This window comes from Monomorium pharaonis, chromosome 10 (assembly GCF_013373865.1).
Source record: "Monomorium pharaonis isolate MP-MQ-018 chromosome 10, ASM1337386v2, whole genome shotgun sequence".
NCBI classification, from domain to species: domain Eukaryota; kingdom Metazoa; phylum Arthropoda; class Insecta; order Hymenoptera; family Formicidae; genus Monomorium; species Monomorium pharaonis.
In genome coordinates this window covers 6318585-6340326 of record NC_050476.1, presented here as the reverse complement: position 1 = coordinate 6340326, position 21742 = coordinate 6318585, and the positions used below count along the sequence as shown (strand labels likewise).

Below are 21742 nucleotides of genomic sequence, written 5' to 3'. Positions count from 1 at the left end.
CCCTTTATTCTGTTTTTCATAATATTTACTAAATTTATTTTTTGTCAGACTTTGGCATTACTGAATAAAAATAAATCTAAAAACTAAAAAAAAGTATTAATAAATTTTATTCTCATATATAATCTCTCATATATTGCTAAAGAATATTGCCTTATTAAACATTTAATCATTCTTGTTAATCGCAAGCTTTAAAAGTACGATATGCACATGTACTTGTCCATAAATTCGAACGTTCCTATTCTGTTCTCTGCATTTTTCATGTTACGTACTATTACGTGACTGTAAGTTCTTATCGTGATTCGATTTGAAGGAGAACGAAGCATGAAAATAAAAAATTCGTAAAGCAGGGTTCGAGAAAAATGCTTCTCGACGGCCCGAACCATCCCTTTTGCGATTGCGAAAGGAAAATCGTATTTCTAATGCTCGGGCGTCGCATGCCCGGTGTTCCGTGAAATCGCGTTACCGGAATAAAGAATATTCAATTATTCTCCGTTCAGTCGGAGCATCAGTCCGCATCAGCATCATCTTAAATCGCAGCTTAAGAATGTAATTTTCTACGTAAGCTGAATATTTTAGATTCGACCGTTCCGTTGTGTGCGGAAAATTGTTTCGCGTTAATTGCGAAGAATTGGAAGGGGAGAGAGGGAGGGGCTTTTCCGCGGAGCTTTGAAACCGAGCCAACAATTTGCGGACATTAGGAGGACGAGACAGGAATTAATCAAGCGTCTTTTCTCGAAACCATAAATAACGATTGGAGGCGACCGGGGTACACAGCGTGAGTGTACGTGCGCTCAGACAATGGATGACAAATTGTGTGAAAGCAAAACAAACGGTGAACTAGATTGAGCCGGCTAGTCGGTTCGGCGGCTTTGCCATTGTCATCAATATAGCTGCGCGGGACATAATCTGGCGATAGCGACGTCGGCGAAGAAAAATGGACTTTTTCGCCGGTGTCCACGGCCCTTTTCGCCCTGAATTGCCCATTCTACTGCAAATTATATTCCACCCCCCCGGAATCGTCCGTTGCAATAATCTCGAGCCCAAATCTCTATCCATCGGTATATCTATCCATCGCAGTAGATTTGTCTTCCCGATGTTTACTCCGGTATGTTTAACCGTATCATTCCTACTCCAGGTAAAAACACGTATAACTCAAAGCATATCTACGTATATATCTAAGCGCGTATCATCGCGATACTCTAAATAAAAAGCGATAAACTATATATATACATAACTTAAGGGTAATGCGATAATAATTATAATTTGTTGATCGTAACAATGCATAAATGTGTGTACGCTTAATAAAGTTTATCAGCTTTTGTAATGTTTACATCTCGTTCATGACGAGCGTAAAGCGCATTCCGGGTTAGACGCTCGTTCAAAATATCCCGAGGCGAGGTAGATCGTGTAAGGTTATCAGCGACGAGACGTAAACAAGGGACGTAGGAGGGTTACAGCGAAAGTCGCTTTGTACCAGGGGGAAGATCGGATCGAGGCCGCGCGAGAAAAGGAGCGCAGTAATCTCGGCGTAGCAGGACACCGCCGCGGCGATCGTAAATGTTTAATATCGTGATTAAAGGCGCTGGCGCCTCTCATTATTATTTCAGTCTAGAGGACATTTCGCCTCGGTCGCCGCCTCTCTCTCTTTCTCCGATCCCGTCGCGTCGTCGAGTTTCTTTTCAATTCTCACTTTCCTCCGTCGGCTTAAAAATCCTCGCGAAAATTAGCCGGCTAAATATTTAAAACACCCCACCGTCGTCGTCTCTAGGAAGCGCGGGCGACGAAGGAAGAATGAAGAAAGCCGTGGATACAAAAACCGTCTCTGTGCCGGCAGCATTATTATCTCCGCCACGGAGACGGGCGCGATCTCTATTTTGACGGATTTTCGCTCTGCGGATATCTTCATTCATCGCGCCCCGTCGCTTCCCGCCGCTTCATGTCATCGAACACACCCGCCACGACTTATTGTTCTAAATATTCTCTCTATGAGTTCACCCTCGCGTAACTCTGCGATTCGTCGTAAAGTTGAGAGAAAGAGCAAAATTATTTCGGTATATAAATTAAGGTCGTTACAATTTGGCTGAGGATCGAGATTACTCCTGAAAATGAAATACACTGTAGAACGCAAACTCTCTCTCTCTCTCTCTTTAATTATTACACTTCCCGTTTGTATGAATCAAATCATCTACGATAATTAAGCGACATTACTTTTTTCTCGATATGTATATAATTGCAACATAGCAAAGATCGTAAATTTACATTTTACAAACGTGAGTCATATCTCGGGAAAAGTTTTACGAGAAACAGGTTGATTCAATGCTGCCCTAAATGCAAAATTGCTTCCGTTCGTGAAATAATTCCGCAAATACGTATCGCTCGACCGATCGCAATAACACTCGAAGATCGCTCTTACGCGAGATCAAAATTCATCCGTGACGTCATAATGCATTCTATAGCCGGGTGGAAAAAGTTGCGGAACAAGTTATTCCTTCGTCGTCGATTGCCCGTAAAACGTCCGTCGAAGGGCTTGGAGCGCGGCGCCGCTGACAATTGGACATTTAAATTCAGCCGGAAGTTTCGTCGCTTGTAACTCGGAAAGAACCCGCGACTGCACCGGCGCGGCGGGGGTGCGCCGGCACTTTTATGTCGCGTCACGCATTCGGACAACGCGAGCACTCTCGCGCCCGCGTCCGCGCGCGCGAGCACGGCGAAAGGATATTCGTAAATAAAATTTTCGGCGAGGGTGACAAAATGGTCATACGCTCCAGTGCTGACCCCAGCCCGAGGGGGGGGTCAAAACTCGATATCTATGCGCGACGAGATTTTTTTTATGTTGTTTTCACATAGTTACGCTCTTCCTCGGGGACAAAATAGATACCCGGGATTGCCGGACAGGATATTATAACGGTTCAGTGACAGGGGATCCCGACGGACTCTCTCTTATTTTCCCCTTCGGGAGAATACTTCGAATACCGCAACTTTAAGGCGACTCTATTAGATCTCGCCGAATCTCCGATATTGCAATATACATCCGATTTATTATACGTTTTGTCCGTGCGAGATATCACCTTCTAAGAATTCCACACAATTTAGCGACAGTATCATGTTGGGGCAACATTAATTAATTAATTTTTTACTTTAGCAAATAAAGAACAAAATCTATTTAGTATTGAACATCAAATATTTTTAAAGATATCTTCCAAACATTTGCTAAACGAATTTTAATGCAGTTTGATAAATAAAAAATAATTTATATATAATACCTTTTAGTATATTTTTTTATTTATTCTTAAACTTACATATAATCGGTTAAATATTACATAAAGTAACATTGATAATATTTAATTTTATATTATATATATAGAATAAAAAAATCATGACATTATATAATCTATTTCTCGATATATATAAATAATGAATCATGAATTTCCAAAATGACAAACGCAAGGAATACATATAAGCAAAGGAAAATACATCGTATATAACAAAGCTACATATATACCATCGATAGAGCACGGACTACCACGTACGCTTACGATCAATCAAGGCCGTTATCCACTAGCATTTCTTGCCTCTCGTACGACTCATCGACGTGCGATTACGCTAGAGAACGAGCGATTCGCGCTACGTTCTGCCTTATTGCGTCGTTTTTTCCAGCGATGATTAATTCCCACGTGCACAGCGCTTGTATTCACCCCACTGGGAGAGAAAAAGAGAGAGAGAGAGAGGAGAGAGAAAGAAAAGTAAAGAAAAAAGAGAGCCTGTCACAGTATATTTCGCACGATTATTCCCGGCTATATTCGATGGAGATAGGCATAACGTATCTCTACTACCCGTATGATGACGACGGCAATTCAAATGATAGCATCTTTCTTTCGCGTCGACAGAAGAGGGGACTCGGGCTCCACGCTCGCGGATACAAGCGGAACTTTTGCATATGACGAATCGAAGACTATTACCATTCAATCTCTTTGCGCGGCTTCGTTTGCATGCTATCGTCTCCCCTGTCATGCTTTACATACGGCCACGGCCGTCGATTGACGTTCTAAATATGCGCAATTTTTTTTCACCGCGCGCCGGACGAGTTTACGTGGCTGATCGCGCAAAACCGAGTTGATAAAACAACGCTCGACTCAACGTTAACAAGTTCACGAACGTGTCTCTCGATATAAACTGTCAACGATATGTAGCTTGTATCAAATGTGTATTGAAATGATTCTTTCTTGCCGCTCAATAAATTTAAATTGATTGCATCATAAACGAGGATGTAGCGTATACAATGGTACACATAAAATTAACTTAAAAATAAAAAAAATTAAATTTTTTTTAATTCTTCTATCCGAAAAAATTCATATTAAGATTCGAATAAAATAAATTACACATGTATGCGCAACAATGAATTATTTTCTAATAAAAAAAAAAGAATAATTATATATAAACAATTGGGATAAAAAAATTGGAGATGCCGGGGATCGAACCCGGGGCCTTTCACATGCAAAGCGAACGCTCTACCACTGAGCTACATCCCCGTTTTTTTGATAAGCTCCGACTAACACGAGAGTAGCAATTCTGTTTTATATAGCGTCATTTATTTATTATCTGAATTAATGTAATAAAAATTTATTCAAAGAGACATTACGCAGTTAAAGGTTAAACATGAGCGTTCTATTATACGAATATCGCCCAGATACACACTTGTGAATGATACCAATCCACGTTTCAAGCACGAAAAGTTAAATGCTATAGCTATCTCACGAGATGTAGGCCTAAATATAGTACGATAATAGGGCAAAATGACCTAGGGCAAAGTCCCGTTTCAGCTCTCTTATCAGCAAGCATTTTTGAAGGTCCCATGGTGTAATGGTTAGCACTCTGGACTCTGAATCCAGCGATCCGAGTTCAAATCTCGGTGGGACCTTAATTTTGATTTTATTCTCTTTTCGTTCTTTATTTCACGCCTTTTATTTCGTTAAATAAATTAATATAAGTTTTAAGTACTATTTTTATTTTTTGTAGAAATTTGACTCATTGTAAAATAAAATTGTGTAAATTTTATACTCTATATTACACATGACTTTGTAATTAACAAACTTGCATTACTAGCTTACGTAGAGATAGCGAAAACATTATTCTAAAGTAAACTACATAAATTAACATGCGACGCTGATTATAAAAAATTCCCTCCCTACAATACAAAGTTATAAAAAATTGACAACGTTATATTCAAGAAGTTGAAAAAAAATGTTAAATGTTAAAAGATAATTGGACATTTGTATATTCACTGTTAATTATTATCTGATTAAACAAATGTTAATCCAAATATAACATAATTAGGTATATAGAAAAATTAAATTAATTCAATATTACTATTTTCATGATTTGCATTAATTTTAAATTGTTTCTAATAAAAGTGACAAAAAATAATAAAAGAAAAAAATTTGACAGCGGTGGGATTCGAACCCACGCCCTTACGGACTGGTGCCTAAAACCAGCGCCTTAGACCGCTCGGCCACGCTGCCTTCGGCAAAAGTTTGCCCTAACTGCGTATAACAACAGTCGTACTTCGTAAAAGATTATATTGATTTAAAATTGGTCAAAATATGATTGTAAAAAATTTAATACCAAAATATAAAAACAGCGTTTATTTAACTATGTATTGTAAATAACATCTTATTAAATCTATTCAAACGTTATACATATATTATTAATGCATAAAAACTATATGGAAATGCTAGTTTTGTTTAAATTATTTTAGCATTTGTAAAATTTACATATCAAGTGAAAAATATATTTCAATATTTTTTTATTAACTTTTTATGATGTAACAGGTTAATCGGTTTTGCCGATTGTACTCTGATGTATTGAATGTCCTTGTGTAATAGTACTAAGCGATAATACGCGTTTGATACAAACGTCCCGTAGATGTAAGAGTCATGTATCTCTAACATATTGTTTCGTATTCTCTCAGCACGTTGCTATCGTTCTGGCCTTGATTACGTCACACGTTACAGGCACATCTCACGTCGCGTTGCCTTATCTCGCAGTCGGTGTACAATCATACGTAGTTAAGACATTCGTTCCGTTCTATGTATTCTCGCGTGATAACGATGAATCAAGTAGCAAGCAATCAGTCGTCTTTGTAATTATTACAGTATAACAAGTCAATGTTTCGATGAATAAAACATTTTGAGTTTCGTAATACGACAAAGAAAACTTGTGAATTTTTGTTATAATAAGAGAAATTGGAACACAGATTTTCCTACCACGACGATGAAGTTCAAAATCACATTATTTTCAAGATTAAAGTATCGAATCAGGAAGAGGGAAAAAGAAATGGAGATAGAGAAGATACTAGAAAATGTCGAGCGCTTTAAAATGTAAGAAATCGATCTCGGAAGAGACGAAACGAGCGACTAAATTGGCCATCTCGCGCAACCACGCGTTGCAGTAGCGAATTGTCATTATGGCGCCGCAAATCTCCTCTTTTATTTTCCCTTCCCCGGTAGCGCCGGCTACCCTAGGCGATAAGATCTCAATATAAAAATTCATGCTCATAACGTGACTCTGCCGGTGGCTTCTTATATATTTTTTTTTTCTTTCTTTCCTTATCGCGTCCCCGAGGGATCGCGGCATAAAGCTGACGCTCGAGAGCCGAAACGAAGCGCTTCGGTTATGTCGAAACGGCTGTAGACAGATCGATAAATTTGCGTGAATACTCGTATAGCGTAGATAAGCCGGCATGATAAGCCGAAATCGGTCTTGGAAGTCCCGGAGTCTCTCCCTCCCTCGTTACCGTCGCGAGAGATACGACGACGTCGGAGAACGGAGGAAGATAAATTCGTCTCCCGTTTCCACGCGCAGATACTTTATAACACGCGGAATCTCCATCCTCTCTATTGTGACAGAGCGATTAATTATATCGCGCTGAATGACATGCCCTTTAAAAAAAAAAAAATTCATTTCCGAAAATAACATGTCGAATTGACTTGGAAATCATCGAGGCACAAATCCGCGGTGCCCGAACCAAGGAGGGAGCATCGGGAACAGAATACCCCGCAGGTAATAAAGAGGCCCGTCTAATTTTCTGATATCAATTACTTTCACCGCGCCACTTTCGCGGATAATGAAAATCAGTATGGATTTACGTGTGTATCTCTCGTAAAACGAGGTAAATGCGCGCGTTTTCCTTTCGCATCATTTCCATTTTCTCTTCACATCACTCGACCGATCCCATTATTGTTTTATGGGAAGCCCGAATGGGAGCCATTCGATCGAGCTCATAATATCCACAAGCGGCACCTGCATTTCCTAATAATCTCCATTACTCTCCCCACGAGTTGCATGATTCGCCGAAAATAAAATAGATTTATCATCCTCAATTGGCCTCCGGCAGTTTATTCGTAAAGATCGATGGTGACTCCCCTTCCATGCCTCCATTCCCCCTCCCCCACCTCCCCCTCTCTGCACAACGATACATGCTCACGAGGGATTTTCTCTATATGATATGCAACATGCGAGACGTAATTCAGAGGGTGCGAGTCATCGAGATCATCCTCGTTCCGACTATGAACGACGACGATATGATCGATCATTCGCGACGACAGCCACGAGTATCGGACCAAAGTGGCGGCGTGATTCTGCTAAACGCGATGCTAAACAGGTACTCTTCTCCGACATCAGGTCGTCGACGTATCGTAACGTGCCGTAATATACGTCAACGGTATTATGAGCGACTCGCTCGAGAGACGACGGTTTTTTTTTTTTCATCGTTCAACGCGCGAGTCTTTCGTTCTTTGTGAGGCGTACACAGTGCGCCGCCGATATCCGTCGTTAATTGGTTAAATGGTTACAATTACACGATCAACAGGTAGCTGTTTCGATTTTCTACTTTCCTTTCCCTTTTCTGCGAAAGGGCCAGCGCGCTGAAAGCCACGCTACCGTAACGCTTCCATTGTAAAAATGAAAGGTCCGAACTAACGCGCTCAAAAAATATCGCGCATCGACACTGAAAATCGGGTGTGTAAAAAATTTTATTTGAAAAAGAGACGTGTGCAAACAATATTTAAATATCGCGAGTAAAATTTTATTATCAAGAAATTAGCCGTTATGATTCCATGTTCGGCTGACTGCTGTGAACGTAGAGATGATGCGGAATATAAATCATCGCATTAACATCACCATTATTTTCGTTGACCGCGATACATTTTCATTCGCCTATCGTTATCTACCGTCGTGCAGACCGGAGACAACGACGCGACGCTTCGGTCAACAGCGATTCTCGAAACGCACCGTCTCGTTAACGAACCGTCGCAATTTTCGGGAGGGCCGTGCGCGCCACTAGCTGGCACAATGTGCCATTAACGAAATGCCCGATGAATATATATCGGCTATCGATCATTATGAGGCCGCGGCTCGCACGGATATTCCAGTAATGGTCTATCGCAGCAATAATCGTCAACATGCGCAATAATCATGTCGTTTAATGACAATTGATGCGAGCCAGGAAACGCGCTCGCTTTAATATCCGTGTGCGCCTATGTTTACCTACCCCGTTATAGCTGCGCGCGTACGGCACGCACGTTAATACGCGCACGCACACACGCGCACGCACGCACGCGTGCACGGGAAGAGCGAGAGATAGCGGATAGATCCAAGGGGGGCGGTTACTATTGTTAATATCGGATGCGCCATTACGCGCGATCAGTCAATATTTTCTCGTAACTGACCTACGATTCGGGGCTGCGCTCGAGTGCATACACCCTCGACCGCAGCGACCGGCAAGTTGCACCATACCGCGTGCAATTGCACGCATCCGATCCGGCACGTATGTGGGAAGCAGGGCCGTTACTATCAGAAACAAGGCTACGTGTGGCTACGTTTCGTAATCGCATTTCAATCGTAGGGGTAGCTCCGACAACGACGCCGTGCGTTAACGCGAGTTAACGGACGTTACTTCAGTGTGTAAATTGTGCAAAATTGTTATTTCATGATTCAGCCTCACTTTTTACAATCGAGTTAGTCATTAAATATCCTACCAACTTGAAACGTCGTACGTTAGGAGTAATTGCAACAATTACGCGGTTGCATTTCCTTCGAGCGCACTACACGGAGGCGTTTCGTTTCGGAAGCCGGTTGCACACGCCGATTTTGCAATCTCATTATTTTACCATCCGTGGGATTACTTGCACAATGGGGAAACGATCGACAATCGGCGCCATTGTTTCGCCCACGAGTGATGGATTAATCCGTTCCCGGCCGGCATAATCCTCCTTGCGTAACTGCACAATGCCCCGTACTTACGTCGAGAGACCTATCTCTGCCGAAACGCGATGTACGGCAGGGGCGGCGGATCGTTTTCACGTAACTGACCCGCAGCGGTTCCGGATGCATTCTGCAGCCGGTTTAACCCCACGCGCGTAGTACACACACACACACACACACACACACACACACACACACACACACGCGGCAGGGCACTACGCAGTTCCGGTAACGCGGCCCGTTGACTCGAGTCGCGCGTAACGGCGTGGCGCGTTACACGGCCACAAATATTTGTGCCAGGCGAATCGAATTACATCGGCCTCTGTTTACATTTTCGTCGCTTTTGGCGGACCGGCACTCGGTAATTAAAGCGCGCATAGTAAAATATGCGCGACGATAGGTCGCTTCCTCGCTCGCTCGGGGAGAGGGAGAGGCGGGGATTCATTTTTAATGGGGGATCTCGCGCGAAATATCGCGATGAATAATTCCTCTCGTCCGCGCGCGGAAATACCAAGTTTTCGGTGGTGCGACTCCGCCTCCCGTCGAAGTTTACGCGCGGTTAACGAACGCGTTGCACCACGTAGTCGCTGCAGCGTTTCACAGCGCGGGAGTTTAATTAAAAACGGCTATGACTACGCTCGCGTCCGCGAAAGCTTTTCGTATACGCGGGCAACGAGTTTCATTTGCCAAGAAATATTTGCACGCGCTATCACCGCGAGCACTATGCAGACGCATGATAATAAACCGCTGTGTCTCGCCGTGGAAGATTAATAAAAACGCTTCGACGTATCGCCCGAAAAGTATAAATTATCGACAATTATTCGTGAAGCGAGGCGGATCATCCGCCGTGGTTTTGTTTCACGTTTCGAGGACACGCGATTTCGCGTACGAACAATTATACGTTCATCTTTAATGCATCCGAGTGGAACGAAACGAGTAGTTCCAAGATATGGAAATGTTAATGGGGCGGGGGGAGGAAAGGGATGCTTTTCAGCTCGTCATCAAATTATCCTAGCTCGACGTGTAGCGTCGCTCGCGCGTTATGAGTCGCAGGCTTAATTAAAAACAATTTCATTACGAATGGAGCTATTCGCGGAATCCGAGGCTCTCGTATTTCGTGGCTCGTCCGACGCGAGCGCGCATATTTCCACGCGCGCGATATTTCGGGGCGCGCGCGGCTCGAGACTCCGAGACACAGGGAGCTCCGGGGAAACTATACACGATTAATACGGGCTGAATTATCGATCGATTTTTGCCGAGCAATTTGCGCGTATACGCGATACGGGTGCGCGTGACCCTCGCGTTTCCGCACGGCCGAAAAGTTCGAGTGGCCCACGCGAAATAGGATATTTTCCAGCTAGTGGAGTCGCGCGCGAGCTCGAGGCCGGGTGGAGTGCCTCTCACTCACATCACCGAAGCGGTAGCCCTCGCGTCGCGGTAATTGAGGGTAATTTCGCAAGGCCAATTTGCGCCGGAAATTCAAAATCGAAAAATTTGCCCGCGCGGGGGCAAAGCCGTCGAGTGCTAGCTAGCTAGCTAGCTTGCTAGCTAGGCCCCCGCGTATGCAGATACTTCCTCTGTTTCCATCTCCCTTCGCCTTCGTCCTTCCCCGATCGCCGACCATCTCCCTTGAAACCGGCGTTCACCTGCATCATCGGACAAACCTCGTTTTCTCCTGTAATTTCATTTTCGCGCAGGCTCCGGCGATCGCATGACTCGATTTTTCCACAATTTCACAGAGGGGAATTTCAATTAAATTACTCACCCCCCTCCGCACACCACGCCGCGGTATCTCCTCCTCCGTATGTATGGTTGTGTACGGGTGGTGAGAGACGGAAGGAGAGCAAAGAGAAACGGCGAACGGAAGAGAGGGAGGAAAAAAATAACGCGTTTTCCCGAGCACAGCATGGATACACCCGGTGACGGAGTTTTCGTCATTTGCTGCTAATGGCGCGGCGTCCTTTTCGCCGTTCTCTCGCGCGAGATTGCCGATGATTAATCAGTCGTGGCAGTCTCATTTTTAGACACGCGACGGTGATTACCCCCAAAGCGAGACGCGCCACACGTTCCCGATTGCTTCCTTTTTTTTTTTAATTCGCCCGCCGACGAGTTTCGACCCCGGCAATGACGCGCGTTGAAATTGCTTTTTTGATTGTCCGCTCCGGAAGTTAAATTCAATCAAATCATTCTCAGTTACGGTACTACCATCACGCTGATATCTGCATGGAGTGCATATGTGCACGATACGATGTAAAACAACAGCGTTAAATCGAATGCGTGCGCGAGCGTTGGCACATTGTTAGTTTTTAATTATCCTTTTATCTCGCGCGTTGTACACATCGCAGATTTGCGCAAACGGAACGAAGATTCCGGCATTACAATATTGTCATTGAACGGTAAATAATAGATCACAAGTTAATAATTATATGATGAATAAATTGATAAATAATATTCGACGAAAGACTGGAAAGTATGAGGCACTGCTTGCAATCTATATCATTGATTTTTTTCTGATCATAATATAATTATAATTGTTAGTTTCATATTTTTCCCTCCTAAATGTAAATTTTAATATTGGAATAAAAAATAGATCAAAGGGTAGCACGGGCAGACACACACACATACATGTAGAGGCAATACGCGGCGAACTACGCAGCGTACGGCACAACTGCACAACTGCGCAGTTACCTGCGGTGCAACGAGCTCCCGGTGGTGGGTTGACTCCGTGGGAATCCCCGAGAGAGAATCGATATATGACGTAATGCTGTAGGAATGGCGCGGCCTCCCTTTACCTCTCGTCTCAACTGGTCAACCCCTTGGCTCGGCCACTAGAGCTCGCGACGTCGTCGTACGGCGACAATGAACGCCGCCGATGTCAATTTCCTCCCTTGGTGCATCAGCAATAAATGCATCAGCGTATAAACGTATCCTACGGTCAGAAGTGCATAGCTTGAGCTTGCGACGAGTGGTGCGGGGCGGGCCTGCGTCGCCCGGATGCAGTCCCCGGCATCCCTGCTGCATGAGTGGATTATGAACGCGATCTCGAAACCGTGTTATTCCGCTGCAGTCAATGCAATCCCGCAGTCATGTGCATCTCTCTTCCCCCCCTTTTTTTTTCTCTCCCCGTAAATGCATCCGCCTCACCGTCCACCGACTCGGACGCGACCGGGAAAGCGAGCAGCCTGCTACAAGCCCATCGGGGCGAGTTACGCACGCTCAATCGACGACCAAATCCACCCTCTCCTTCCTTCTCTCTTTTATTCTAGTTACCCTTTTTACTCTATCGCAGCCTCGATATTCCGGCTATTTCTCTTTTCTTCCTTCTCCTCCTTCTCTTTCTCCTCCGTCTCCTTCTGCCCATGCTCGTTTGCCTCGTTTTCGAACGTACATGTGAGACAAAAGGCTTTTCATCATGGTACCGAACCGCTCGAGTTATTAAATCCGCCGCTCGCGGCATTTAACTCTTTTCACGTATAAGTATTCGAGAAAATAAACGGCGGTCCATTGCCGCTTGTTACTCATTTGCGTTTGTCTTACGGTACGGTGCTCGCTGTAATACATCGTCCCGACGATAATTTTAACGTTTTCTCCATGTGCGTTCTTTTTATGTGGAAAACGTAGAAACGCGAGTTCCAATTTACTCAAGGTGCGCGTTCTTGCGCTCCGCTACGAGCAAAAAAAAACGGAAAGCCTCGGTTGCGGACAGACTGGCATTGTGGTGAAATTAAACGCCGAAACCTTAACAAACTCTCCGCGAACTTGGCGATTTTCCGGCTTCGCGAAACGTAAAACAGCCGGACGGTAGATAGACGGACCTCATAACGGACCTCGGTTATACGGTTTCTTAAAAAAAAAAAGCTTTGATTGACCACAAGCTACGAAAATATACTGGGGAGAAACACGCTGTCTTGCACGCACGATTATTCATGATGCAACGCAATGATATTTGTTTTGTGTTTGTTTGCGCACACGTCCGAAGCTTGATTAAATAACCTCACACATTTCAGAAAAAAAATAGAGAAAAAAAGGGAACGTCAGATATTTGTTTTTTACATCAAGCATACATATAACAAAAACTAGAGATGTACGAAATATTTGAATATGAGTTATCGTATATGACAATTGTGTAAAATCATATTTAAAATAAACACAATCAATATAATTTTTCTCATACATAGAAATCGTTTATTATTTACATATTGTATCCAATTATAATTGTATATAAATATCATTTTTAATTAAAAGTAATGTTTCAACGATCGATTCAAATTTATTGTTGAAAAATCTTGATTCGCACATCTCTAATAAAGACATAAAACAAGAGAAAAGCAAGGTGTTGCTTAAAAACATTCTTTCATATTTTCTATCAATCCACACACCTTAAAATATTAAACTATGTGCTAAATGAGAAAGATGGTATACAGTAAGTTGGAAACTTAATGAGAAAATGCAAAAATATATTTTACCGTTTACATATTCATGTTAAAAAAAAAAAATTTTTTTAAACAACAAAAGATTGGAGATGCCGGGGATCGAACCCGGGACCTTTCACATGCAAAGCGAACGCTCTACCACTGAGCTACATCCCCAACTCTCCAATAGCATCTTTCTCAACAATGATACGTAATCGACTAATTATATCTGTGTTTTATAGAAAATTAAATTTAAAAAAGAAAAAATAATGTTAAATATTTGACTCGATTAATTAAATATCTATCAAAGTCACCATTTTTTATACATTTATATGCACAAATACTCTTCCACCTATTTCCATTATTTTGCCGTAGCAGATTTAACTAAATATTACATCCGTAATAAATATTATAATTAAAATCGTAAATGACAATAAATTCGAAATATTTTGTAATACATGACGATTGGATTGTGTAACGTATGATGACGAACAAGTTATCCGTGACGATCGTGCGGTCATCATCATCATCATGTTTCCGTACGTAGGCGCGCTTACATACGTGCTGGAGAATTACAAGGGTAGCTAAAAGTCGTGCCCCCCCGTCGCGTGACTTATGCACCGTCGTAGTCTAATGAAGATCTATCGTCCATCGCACTTTTATCCTTGACGCGCGTCGTCCGCCCGCACTCATTCCCGCACTCGCGTCTCTTCCGTTCAGCGGCTTCTGACACGCGCGATAATTCCCCCCCCCCCCGTTCGTCGTGTTTTCCTTGTCCCGTTTAATTTGCATTTCTGAACCTCGCGAATCAACTCGGCACGAATTGAATGATGACGTGATAGACGCTCCGATAAATGGAGCGAAGGGAAATAACTCGAGAGAAAGTAATCTTCGATCGTGCGTGCATATGTTTAACATACGAATATAATGTAATGGAAATCGTTGATTTCACATTAAAGTTGCTCGTAATCAGATTGTACTTAAGCACGATCGTGAGATGGTTATCTCACGAGATTCTAGATAGGATCTTAAGATCAGTTGAGATAAGACTTAAGACGATCTTAAATATCGGGCAAGATTTGATTATAAATACGTATGGACTTATGAGATTCGTTACATATCAACGTTTGACATCAAGTATTTTCAAAGAAAAAAATAAATATCATTTTACAGGCGAGAATGAATCAGTTTAAGAAATGCTATTCTAAGAATAAATAAATTTTAAATAAACTAAATAATTTGAAATGACAAGACGCGCGTATTCATAAAAAAAAGAACAGTAATTAATATTTTACTCATAATGTATCTGTCGTATTATCGTTTTATTTTAGTTCGTTTAATTTAATTATCTCTCTGATTTCAATTAAAAAAGAATTACTAATTAGCGTGAGCAGAGTCACAGATTAAAGTAGTTTTCCGTGTTTCGTATGTAATATCATTAAAATGCATCATTAAAACAATGAATTATTTTACTGCAGATTTTGTAGAGGCATCTTAAAATATTTCTGAAAATCGCGCAATTTTTACAACAGAACGCACGAATAAATTCTGGTGTTACAAACATTATTGCAGCTTCAACGGTTCTCTAATTGATGGAGAAACGCGTGTCTTGAAAGCGCTATTGTTCGAGTAATTGCAACGCATGACGTATCGTTTGATATATGAGAGCGTGTGGATATGCCTGACAGAGTGAGGGCGACGAAATGATTCTATCGGCTTGTCGGCTATCGACCATTCATGCGGCATGCTACGATTCATAAACGTGCTGATATATTCTTAATTACTTTGCAGGCACATTGTGAAAGCGGTCCCCGTAAAATCCGAGACTGCGCTCCGAGCAAACTTTACTCATGTCGTAACTTAACGTTATGTTTCACACTCGAATATCATATATTAATCCCAGGGCGAATACCATTTGTTATTTTCAACTCTATATAAGTATTTTGCAAAAATGAAAAGATAATAATCTGCCAAAATTTAACGCAAAATTTTCGTATACCTATAGTCTACATCTAAACTATAACGTTTTGAAAAGATATTTCTTGAGGAAATATTTACAGATGGCTAAGATGTTTATTGCTGTTTTCGCGAGTATCGCGTTACACGTGTCTCATTGAGCGCGTTATGATCCTATACGTCAAGATTAAATTTTCTTTCCCTATTTACAGCGTGCAGGTCAATATTTTACGATAACTTAGTAACTTGCAATTTGATACTAGCTTTTAAATATTTTTGTGCGTTTGAAAACTTGATAAACCGTAACTTGATACTGAGCGTAACGTGATATTTCGGAGGCAGATGAATAAGAACGAGTATTCTTATCGTATAAATCCGAGAATCTCCCTCTCTGTAAATCTAAAGGCAAACAGTAACATGAGAATGATAGCGCGGTGTTTTAAAACAATGTTCCGGGCGTATCTTAAAAGCACAGAAAATTCGGGCTTCAATACTCGTCGATAGCGACGAGAAAAATTCATGATCGCACGACAAAATGACGTTTCCACACGACCTCTTAAAAAAAAAAAAATAAAAAATAAACAACGCGCTCTTTTCCATCTACAAAACTGCATAAATAAGTCATACTGTTATTAGCTGAGCTTTCACGTAACACGTCAAGGATTCAAAAGCAAGCGCGTCGAGCTCGCAAGAGCGCGAAATATTCTCCCTTTGAATTTTAAAACACTGGATCACTTCCAAGCGTCTTGCGTCGCCAATATTTCACCGCGCCTCTTAAAGGCTAAACCCTTTGTGCACGGGAGTTCTAAGAAGGCATATTTTACAGCAGCGTATTACGCCCATCACGTGGGCATGAAGTAATAACCGCCCCTGAACACTCTTTCTCTCTCTCTCTCTCCAGAACTGACTGCTAATCCTTAATTTTCCGGGACACTGCCCCCTGGAACGGCTTACCGGTGGCTTTTTCGCATCCTTTGAGACTAACAATTAGCGATGTTAATCCTCGAAGCCTAAAAGAGGCGCCTACAGGCATACGTCCTATTATACTTTAACAGTCAGGGAATATTCGTAAACATTCTTTTGCTATATATATATATATATGTGTGTGTGTGTGTGTGTGTGTGTGTGTTTTCCAGCAGCAGCGCGACGGCTCCAGGATCCGGCGAATAACAAGTGGCGCGAGCGAGGCCCGTCCTCTGCAATTAACCGACGTAATTACCAGAAAACGGCCGTGGGCCCTGTGAAGAGCGACCTGCCCCTTCTAAAGACGCGGCCTGCATATTTTATTCTTAGAATCCTTAAGTCGCCGAGATGAATGAAAGAAATAATCCCGCGATAACGTCCCCCCCCCCTTCCGCGTCCACCCCCGCCGCCGTCGCGGAGAAAGAGATTGCTGTTTACACGAAAGTAACCCGCGGTGGCCCACCGGGAAGGGGCCTTTGTGTGCGATTCTTCAGGAAAAGTTCTCGGTAAATACGGTCCGGCGCAGCAAGTTTCCAACCGTATCAGACCGGAGCGCTTCTTTACATTCGGGAGATAAAGCGCGGTCCGTAGGCTTTCGGATAACGTGCAGCCCCGGGAGTTCCTCGAATTTTATAGGTTTCTCGTAATATTCCTGATCAAAGCGAGAGCGATTTTTGTTAGGATAGCAAATACGACTGTTTCTAACGGGATAACATTTGCCGCGGTTTATCGCGGTCTCGATATATAAATTTGAGACGACAAATTATTGTGATGCACATTTTTTGCATTTTAATTACATATTTTAACGTTTGCCTATCCAGCCATTGTCTTTTCGTATGCTACATTAAAAAGATCGCAAAAAGATTGTAAGAATTCTTCATTTTTGTATATAAAACTTTATACCGTGCAAGTTCGATATTCTTTGTATAATTTATTATTAGGTGTACTATATTCTACTTTCGGATCTTTCTCTTGCAATCTATTCAAAGTGACACGTATCTCAGCTTCGATCGTCACGCCTATCAAAGAGCCACGTACTGATCGCTGAGCGTCACGAAAATGTAAGAACGGGATTCCACGTGGAGCGTACATAGCAAAGGCAGCGTGAAAATTCAGTAACGATCGGCCGAGAGTGCGAACCGGGGATAAGGATCGTCGTCTGGGCGCGCATAAAATCGTGACACATCCAATCTCGCGATTCGTCGCGCCGTATGCAAAGGGCCGTTCTCACATTTTACGATTTGACGTTGAGAGTCGATGTAAACCGCGAGAAGCCGCGCGCGGCCAAAGATAAAGGACCGCCCGCCGCGACCGCGAGTCCCGCCGGCTATTTCGTCGCAATTACGTATCGGTTATCGGCTCCTTATCGATGACGCTAAGTCAACTTGACGTTAATCCGTTTGTCAATACGCCGCCCGAGTAATCCAGCGAGGCCAAACGGCTCGGGCGTGAATAATCGTTCGCTGACAATCGACAGGATGCTGAAGTGTGCGCGCGTACAAATTACAAAAATCGATTGTGTTTCGTATATCGTTAAAGATAAAAATTTATTTTAAATTTTATAATTATATATTTGAATGGTTATTAATTTATAATTACTATCTTTTCTCTCTTCTACTCTTTTTTTCAAATATCTTTTAAAATATAAATTTAACACTGTAATCGTTGAAGCTTTGTGCGTAGAAGTAACGGGCTTTAAATGATGCACAGCGGAGAATAGCGAGCATTCGCTCGTGAAAATACGGTTAATTACAATTACGTGGATACTAATCACCAAAATACGATAATTGCGCGGCACTCTGCATTGCATCCACGCCGTTAATCGCACGCGATGCGCTCTTCATTACATTGCGACGCGAGAAAAGTACGAGCCGCTCGACACTCGCGAATCCCCGCGTGCAAATTGGCGCAACGAACGGACCTCAAACAACAGAGAGGGAATTTGAAAATTACGCGGTACTTCAGTCCGATATCGCGTGCAATACGATACTATTAATAAAATCGAATTAATGGTTAATTAAAATAAAAGACTGTTCAAAAATGTGTATAATTAGAATTCATTACTGCACACGTGTAATATATTTTGAACGCAATCGAATTTTTTTTTTAAGAGCTTTACTAGAGGCGCTTTGCGCGCGCTATTCGGCGTATTATTTTTTACTTTTTGAAAATAAATTTCAATGATAATCAATTATTTTAATTTGTAAGAAGTGTTAAATTTTGTTAATTATAAGAAAATAACATACATTTTTATGTATGTTATTTTCTTATAATTAACAAAATAACATACATAAAAAAGCAAATCAACTAAACTTGGACAACCTCGATATTTTCATATCAAGGTTTTTATTTCAGTTAATCTGCAGACCACTTTGAAATAAAATATCGTACGTGACTGTATGAAACACTCGTGCAATATATTCTGCAGCAAGAACATGTGTTACTAAAGCAAATCTATAATAGCAACAAGCTTCCTGCATTAGTAAATTCTAGAATCCACGTCCAGAGTTATCGCACGAAAGTAGATAATTCGCTATGCTTGTCAGTAGCGATGTTACGTGGGCGTATAACTACGTTGAGCGTGCACGGGGAGTACCCGACCCGCCGTACCCCTTCACCCCTTCGTGTGGCTTTTACTCTCACATTCTCGTTCTCTCCCTCTTTCACCCTTCCTACCGGCCTGTCCTTTTTTCAACCCTAAATTTCATTCCCAGAATCCGTTTCCGCCGCGTGCCTGCTTGTAAAATCAGTACATCCGGGTGTCAAAGCGATGTCATTCGAACGGGTGCCCGGGCACGCATCAGTTTTAAATTCGATCAATGGGTGACGCCAAGCGTAAAACACTTTTAGGGTTGAAACTTTAAAGGCCGCTTCTCGCGAGAAGGAACGCGAAAGAGAAAAGGAGAGAAAGAGAGAAATGGAAAACGCAAGCAAGCAAATCGCAGTTACAACCGTGAAACTGGCAGGGAGGCAGGGGGGATGCATGTTGTGGGAACGTATTCGAAAATAAAAAAAATACACGCTCTTTATTCACAGATTCCGAAAATCAATATAAGGTGTAATCGATATAACAGCACGTGCACACAGAGAGTTTATCAATGTAAGAAATGCAATATCCCAATGTTTTCCTAACTTGCCATTCAAATGTTTCATAAGACAGAGAGAGAGAGAGAGAAAGAGAAAGAGACATTATCAATGCGTCGACGATTTCCCGAAATCTAACAGAACTTTACGGATGTCGAATTTGAATTGACTGCCAACTCCGTTAATTACTTCACGACCTCAGGGGGAATCCACGGTCCCCCACGTAGACACACAAACGCTCGCTCGATCCTGCATATCGATCATGCGGTTCTCTCTCGGACGCGTCCCAAAATTTGCGAGTCGAGAACGCGGCGCTGCATCCCGAAATTCGCGAGTTCTCGGGTCGCGCGTATCCCTCGGACGCGCGCGCTTGACAGGGTGATTTCCTAATACAAACAAAAACCGTGGCCTGCAGCGAGTGCATTACGGGTTGCAGCGGCGAGAGAGACGTTGCCTGGCAACTGATCCACGTTCGCGTAATTCATTTTAGGGGGACCACGCGAACATTCATGTTGTACGGTACGTACGGCTTTACCCTCTGCTGCACTATCCGAGGGTCCCTGCATCTCCGTCTCTCTCCCCTCCCTCGCCTGTCCCGCTCGTCTTCCTCGACGATGCACCGCACGGACGATAGATGCACTGGGTAACGAACGGAGTCGCGGTGATCTGATTTTAAACCAATCAACGGTGGTTTCGCGCTCAATTTACAATCAGCCCTAATACGAATCACTCGTTACGCGCCGACCAACTGTGCGCTTTAACGAAAATATTTTAATCGATTGCGCGATGCATCGGGATCGTCAGACTCGCCCAGCTCCAATGAAAATGTGACTAAAACGAGCCGCAATCGACGAAACCGAATTTCGCTCTTCGTACAAGCACAATCCTTCGTTATTGCACAAATTTATAGCAACTCTTGAAATGAAGAAACATCATGCGCCTAAAAAGATATTATCGGCTTTAATCAATTTAGTCAATTTCGAAACTTAAAAAAAACGTAAAATGTTAAGTATTTGCTTCTGTAATATTTCAAACAAGCTAGCGACATGAATAAAAAAAATTTATAATGAGTTCGAGCGATATCGTGCATTAAATCGTGCGAGATAACGTATTAGATTGTATTATTCGAGAGAAAGAGACACCACCACCTGAATGTACATCCGACAAGTACTTGAGTAGAAAATTATGCTAATGCTCAGTGCGTTTACTTCGTAAAATAGGTACGGTCGATTATTTATTTTTATCGGCGCGACCCGCGCGACAATCGGTATTAATTCGCAACAGTAGCCCGTGAATTACGTCACCTGCGTGCAATAAAGTAAATCTCGCGTTTCATGGCTTTGTCCCGCGTGACCCTCGCTATGCGCGCGGGGCTTCTCAATTACACGTCGCATTAGCCGACAATAAAAGCGACGATCGATGATACGGTAAAGATACGGCTGTATATATGAATTTCTAATGAGCGGATCGCGCTTTGTTATCGGCAAATTGCTCTCTCTCTATAGTTATCTTGTGCAATATACACAAATATAAGCGAATATATATATATATATATATATTCACACACGTCGCAAGCATTGTATTTTGTTGTTGCAGTAATGTTGACCCCCGTGACGAGATTTACATAAATCGATCGTTAAAGAGTTAAATAGTGCAGCCTTGTATTTTTACGTATCGGGAGCTCGATAAAATACGAGCGTCTGTTAATACGAGCTAAATGTATTATTAAATAAAGTTATTTGCATAATCATTCAGCGGTATCATATTTAAATTTCTACCGTGCCCCTGCAATTGAATGTCGCATGAATTATTAACTGCAACAGGGTGACCTGGTTTAACACGATAAAAAATGGAAAGTCAGAGTCCAAATTTAATCTTCCCGTCGATTTTAAAGATTGACTCTTGCGAGTTATTAAAAGAGCCGGCTGAGAGACTCTCGCATAGAAATTTGCAATAGAGACACACACACTCTATTACCGGGATGGATCATTTTCGTGCTGCGTTAAGTGACCGTATGACGCTTACTTGCGTCCGTAACCACACGATCGCGCGAGCCTGGCGGCCTC

The 21742-nt window shown here is 42.4% G+C and overlaps 1 protein-coding gene and 4 non-coding genes across 13 annotated transcripts in view; 1 reads left to right on the top strand and 4 right to left on the bottom strand.

Annotated features, from left to right (window-relative positions):
• Positions 1-21742, bottom strand: part of LOC114255312 — a 285016-nt gene that overhangs the window by 238488 nt on the left and 24786 nt on the right. For 3 of the 9 annotated variants that reach the window (XR_004964950.1, XR_004964948.1, XR_004964955.1), the window contains exon 1: positions 9301-16762. The exons of 2 other annotated variants lie outside the window; for them this stretch is intronic. Coding sequence is in view for 1 of the 7 variants with exons in the window: in XM_036293402.1 (XP_036149295.1) it covers positions 11027-11199 (173 nt within the window). In the remaining 6 variants the exon portion in view is untranslated. 4 more of the 9 variants (XR_004964949.1, XM_036293402.1, XR_004964954.1 and 1 more) reach the window with 3 other exon arrangements.
• Trnaa-ugc lies at positions 4458-4529 on the bottom strand. Its single transcript has one exon. It is a non-coding gene; the product is annotated as a tRNA-Ala (tRNA).
• On the top strand, positions 4847-4918 carry Trnaq-cug. Its single transcript has one exon. It is a non-coding gene; the product is annotated as a tRNA-Gln (tRNA).
• Positions 5440-5519, bottom strand: Trnal-uag. The gene has a single exon. It is a non-coding gene; the product is annotated as a tRNA-Leu (tRNA).
• Trnaa-ugc lies at positions 13779-13850 on the bottom strand. The gene has a single exon. It is a non-coding gene; the product is annotated as a tRNA-Ala (tRNA).